Below are 5,314 nucleotides of genomic sequence, written 5' to 3'. Positions count from 1 at the left end.
AATAGATTTTTTTGTTGAAAATGTCAGTGATCCAAAACTATTTGAGAATTTGGGTCAAATTTGATTTTTTTAAAAGTTGAAACATTTTCATTTTGACCATGTCGAAATGTTTTATTTTGACATTTTGTTTCAAAACAGCATTTCAAATTCAAATCTGAGCAATTGAAAAGTACCTGAAAACAATCAAATCCAAATGAATAATTAAAAGAAAAATTATTGCGAGTTCACCAAAACATTCCGGTCAATGCTAAATGAAATTTTTTCAAGTTTTACAATGAGATGGAAAATTTTTAAAAAATAATTGGTGTCAGTTTGAATTTAACTCTCCCCCCAGCCTAGATTTTTCAGTTTGGTCACTCAACTGAAAAAGCCATTATTTATTCAGCTCTACCCAGTAAGTCAATTGGAGCATTTCCATTGCTTTAAATGGACTTTGGAATGTGACAGAACTAACGTATCATGGGAAAAGATTAAAATTCACAAATAATGGATACTTTTGAATTTGAACAATCCAGGTCATTCCACTTTCCATTGTCATACATTGCAACACAGTCTTCGTTCCCATTATTGTTTGGTTCTCCTGTGTTCCAGTTTGTGTAAGTTACAGGTTCTCCATTCAGATACACAAATCTGCCTTCAGTTTGCACATCAGATATCCCTAAATATGCTACTTCGGGAGCCTTCAGTATTTCTCGCAAGGCTGTGTTCTCAGCCTGATTGCGTGGACAGGCGAGTGCACCTCCAGCTTTTGCGCACAGGGATTTTCCATTTTCAAAAGAATCTTTTCTGCCCGTTGACATAAATGTTTTCTTACCAACACTCTTGACCCATTGCAAAGAGAAAACTAGAAACCAAAGAGATCATTAAATGAAAATTGTATATGTGTTATGGGGGAAGTTAACTTCTCTGTGAAAATTTATCCACAAAACACGAGGCACATGAATTGCACTTTGTAAGTAACCAAACGACAGTTATACAAATAATGTGACTTCTGCCAACGTTACCGATGAAACTGTGCTAGCAGCAACTATTTGGAAACAGAACAGCAGCGAGCTGGTTTCTTGAATGATTTCCAGGACCAATATGAATGGAAAGTTTTTGACTGAAAAACCATGTTAAAAAATTGTACTACAGAGAAAGGGAGATGAATACACAGTAGCATTTCCCACTGTTGCACTAAAATGGGGGAAAATTCACCTCGGGCATATATGGTAGAAGAGCTAGCGAAGACAGGAAACTTATACTTTATTTACTGTGTCATCTAAGCCTACTTAGAGCAGATGAAGACAACCCACTCTAAGCAACCAGCTGGGCCCTTTCACCCTGGACATCCCTGTGGCAATGATGCCTAGGACCCTCTTCATTAGAGCTCTCATCACTGCCACCACCAGTGGAGCTGAGCCAGTAGTAGTGCAGTGGTGGGAAATTTTTAGACAGACATTAGCATCGAGAAGACTCTTGGGCGATCGCCTGTGTGGGCATTTGTTCATGTAACAAAGCCCTTGCACAATAACTGGGTGTGACTTAGTAATAACTGGATGCTGGCATGGCTGGCACTGGAAGGAATCTATCTGTTGAGGCAGGCTAGCATTGAAGACCATTTGTTAGGAACAGTGTGTGGGAGAAGGCAGTGCAGTGTTTAAGCTGCTATTATCACCCCTTTACTTGCAAAGATTCCCCCTTCCCCTCCCTCCACCCCAAAAATAAAATAATGTAAACATATCTCACAATTTTGGTGTCTTCTAACGTCAGCTTGAAGAGTCTGGATGTTCTTTTCCAAAGCAGCGACTTGTCTTTGAAGAGCATCAAATGCTAAGAAAAACAGTTGGGGAGTCATGTAATAAATCATTTAAAAATTACCATACAATCATTGCCTTTGGACTGGCCAGTTGCCTAGCTGCTATGGGATGGGTGGGCTGCATGGTGCCCTAATCAGGGGTGCCCAGCTCCCAAAATAGTCACAACATGATTATAGGTGGGTGATAACTGATTTTTTGGTTCACTGGCAATTTTGCAATTAAACCACAAAAAGAAGAACAAAAAACAAACCAACAGATAAACAACCCCCCACATTTTGTGGAAAATGTGCTATTTTGATTTTGAGCTTTTAACATTTTTAATGAAATTGAAGAAAAATTTGAATCAAAAAATAATTTTGAATTAAAAAACCTGAATTTTCATTTAGAAAGTGTCAAAACAAAACATTTCAGACTTTTTCAGAATTTGTTTGTTTTCCCCCACCAAAATAATTGAGTGAAACTGACACAGATTTGAAAAAATGTTTTGGTTGAGCCAAATCAGCATTTTTTGTTGAAAAAAAATTTTGAATGAAAAATTTCACCCAGCTCTAAAAAATGACGTCTTTGCTTTCTTCACTGGGAACTCAAACGTCATTTCAAACTGGGTACTGGTACACACACACTAATCAGATGGGGATCTTCTCTCTGCCAATGGTCACCACTTCCACTTACTCAGAATCAGTCAGCAGTGTGTGGGATATCTCTAGGGATAATTTTTTTCTAGTTAGAATGTTTTTTTTAAAGTGTGTTTCTACAGAGCAACAAATGTGTTTCACACAAAGATGGAAAGCAAAGAGAAAATATGAATGGGAAGAGGAGCAAAAGGGAAAAAAATATCCGTTATCTTAAAAGATGAGAAGATAAAAATAACACATCCCCTAGTATTTCCTCTGTAGGCAAAGGTGAGTCATGTGAATATGTTTCAGGGAATATTTCCATATTGCTTCGGTTTGTCAATAAGAGCTACAAGCAGGGGTGAAAGTAACAGTAGTTGTGCCATGTCGATTACCATTCATTCTCCCCAGAGCTTTGGGAGAGCATACCCTCCTCTTCGCCCCCAAATAGTGACAAAAAAATAGAGGACATTCCATGAGCCTATCAAATTTCTCCATGCAAAATGTGACAACAGATATTGACCAGAATACCTGAGTAAGAGATAGTCAACTTCTCACTTGCACTTTCTCCCTTTTGTCCTTTCTCGCCTTGTGGTCCTTGATCTCCTTTTGCTCCCTGAGGTCCTGCCTTTCCAGGGAAACCCTGCAAACCTCTCAGTCCGGCTCCTAGTGTTTGGTTAAAAAGAAATCAGTTAGCAAAAAAATATGTTGATGAAAAATTCCCAACCAGCTCCACTGGGATATTCAAAATTGGACTGGACAAAGCATTCGATAAATCACTTTAGGAAACAAACCTGCTGTGAGATCTACAAATAAGCTCTAACTTCTGTGATTCTGTGAGGATAACTGTTAATCAACTATTCTTCTTATAAATCACATATACATGGAATAGCATTGTAAATGTATTACAGTGCTTTGTAAACATGGGCCCTGCTGCTGAAAGCTGCTCTGTGCAAGCAGATCCCCACATCTCTAGAGCGCCTCCTAGAAGTTAATGAGGCTCTGACTGGGCACAAGGGCCTGCCTGCATGGAACAGCCTGCAGGGTTTGTGTCAAAGCTAGAGGGGAAAGTGAAACTGATGCATGGTTTTTCTCATGATGGGGGACAAAAGAGCATACTTAAAAGCAGCCAGAGGAGAGAGAGAACATTTAAAGGTCCAAGAGAGAGACAGAATCAGAGAAGGAGCCAGGGAAGGCAGAAGACAAAGAATGATAACACCCAGGGGACTGATAGACAGGTCACAGATATAATCTCGGTAAATGATTATAGCATTGTACCTTGGTCTCCCTTTTCTCCTTTGGGACCCTCTTTCCCATCTCTTCCATCTCTGCCTGGTAAACCATTGGTTCCAGGAGCACAACATTGAATGACTGGGCATGCATTCATGTACTCTTCATGTTTATTTATATCCCCACCTGATGCCATCATCAATGCCATGGCCAGCACTAGAGCTTTGAAAGGCTGATGGAGATGCATTGTCAAGCCTGTAGATCTGTGACTAATAAAAAGAGAATAATCACATAAGCATCTGTAAGTAGGTTGTTGTTTCGTCTCTGTGTAGGAGATACACCTCTGAGGTCAAGATTCTTAGGACCTGGTTCTCATTTGCACTAAGGCCCCTTTATACCATGTTAGCAGTGTAAAAGTGCCTTAAAAAGAGTGATGGCAGGATAGTAGCGAGGGGAGATTTCTGAGAGCTATTTGGGCCTTGTTGATTCATACTGTGAGCGGTGATTGGGGTAAGGGAAGATTTGGAAGTTCTGTTCAAAGAAGCCCAATAAGAGCTACAAGCAGGGGTGAAAGTAACTCGGAAGGGGCGGGGCCTCAGGTGGAGAGGGCAGGGCGGGGCGGGGGGGTCAGCATCCCCTAGCCAGCCCTTCCAGGCCACCTGGCCCGTGCCACCCGGGGCTCCAGTGGTGATTTAAAGGGCCTGGGACTCCGGCCGCTGCCATGATTGCGGCAGTGGTGGCTGGAGCCCTGGGTCCTTTTAAATTGCCGGCCCCAGGGCAGCTCCTCCATTTGCCTCCGCCGCCCCCCCCCCCCCCCGTCGCAGCAGCACTTTAAGCAGGGTCCTTTGCCACAGCAGCGCTTTAACGTCCCTGCCCCTTTTGTGCCCCCCATTGACGGCCCTGCGGGTACGGACCCTACCGGCAGGGCCACCGACGGGGGGAAGGGGGGGCAGGGACATTAAAGTGCTGCCACGGCAGTGCTTTAATGTGGGCTGCATATGGGCTGGTACCAGCTTCTTACCGGTATGCCATGCTGGCCCGTACCAGCTCACTTTCACCCTGGCCACAAGATAAAGACTCTGGGAGGCCCCAGGTTTAGTCAGAAGTCTGTTGTAGACGACATGATGAAGTCTATAGCTGATCGTAGATGTTAGAACGGGAAAACACCTATTAGAATAGGTCTTCCAGTCCATCCTCCTGCCGGTTCATGAGCTTATTAGTGTTTTGTTCTCTCTTATTTTAAATGTAGAAGTACCAGGTGCTTCGTTCTCCTGAAGGACTCATATGAAATTTGAATCGGGGACTGCTGAAACCCAAAGCTAGAATTGAAACCAACCAGCTATTGTGCCTGAATGTGTGATTATGGCTCCACAGATATCGGGAGTGAAGTACATCCGATCACCTTCTTTTCTTCTACATAGCTGCTCATCACTAATCCCAATGCAAATAAAAAATAAATTAAAATACAATGAGTTTGAGTCATTGTTTTCACATAGCTGCTGCCTGATTGCTTCCCAATTAATACTTGATGAGCAATTGAGTTTTGCATGTAAATAAGGTATGTCACTGTCTCATTATCTTCCCTGAAGTACTCTTGGATTCCATGCATGGTGACTCCAGGGGACACACATAAAAGCCATGACAATAACAGAAGTCATTGTGTGGCTAATT

The 5,314-nt window shown here is 42.2% G+C and overlaps 1 protein-coding gene across 1 annotated transcript; it reads right to left on the bottom strand.

The window, feature by feature from the left end:
* Window positions 1-470: 470 nt before the first annotated feature.
* On the bottom strand, window positions 471-3,890 carry MBL2 (mannose binding lectin 2). The gene is made up of 4 exons (XM_073354763.1): window positions 3,692-3,890; window positions 2,972-3,079; window positions 1,729-1,812; window positions 471-844 (listed from the first exon to the last, which is right to left on the bottom strand). Exons 1-4 carry the CDS (start codon window positions 3,888-3,890, stop codon window positions 471-473), a joined length of 765 nt encoding a protein of 254 aa, XP_073210864.1.
* Window positions 3,891-5,314: the final 1,424 nt, after the last annotated feature.

The sequence above is a fragment of the Lepidochelys kempii genome, chromosome 7 (genome assembly GCF_965140285.1).
Source record: "Lepidochelys kempii isolate rLepKem1 chromosome 7, rLepKem1.hap1, whole genome shotgun sequence".
Taxonomy (NCBI): domain Eukaryota; kingdom Metazoa; phylum Chordata; order Testudines; family Cheloniidae; genus Lepidochelys; species Lepidochelys kempii.
The sequence above is the reverse complement of the archived record's forward strand: the minus strand, read 5'-3'. Positions and strand labels throughout refer to the sequence as shown.

What these genes read in the sequence shown, in the direction of transcription:
- MBL2 (XM_073354763.1), bottom strand. Translation starts at nt 3,890, where the DNA reads ATGCATCTCCATCAGCCTTTCAAAGCTCTAGTGCTGGCCATGGCATTG. An exon ending in ACAAAAGGGAGAAAGTGCAA is followed by an intron (nt 1,813 to 2,971) that starts GTGAGAAGTTGA and finishes TGTTTTTCTTAG; the next exon opens with CATTTGATGCTCTTCAAAGA. An exon ending in CGTTAGAAGACACCAAAATT is followed by an intron (nt 845 to 1,728) that starts GTGAGATATGTT and finishes TTTGGTTTCTAG; the next exon opens with TTTTCTCTTTGCAATGGGTC.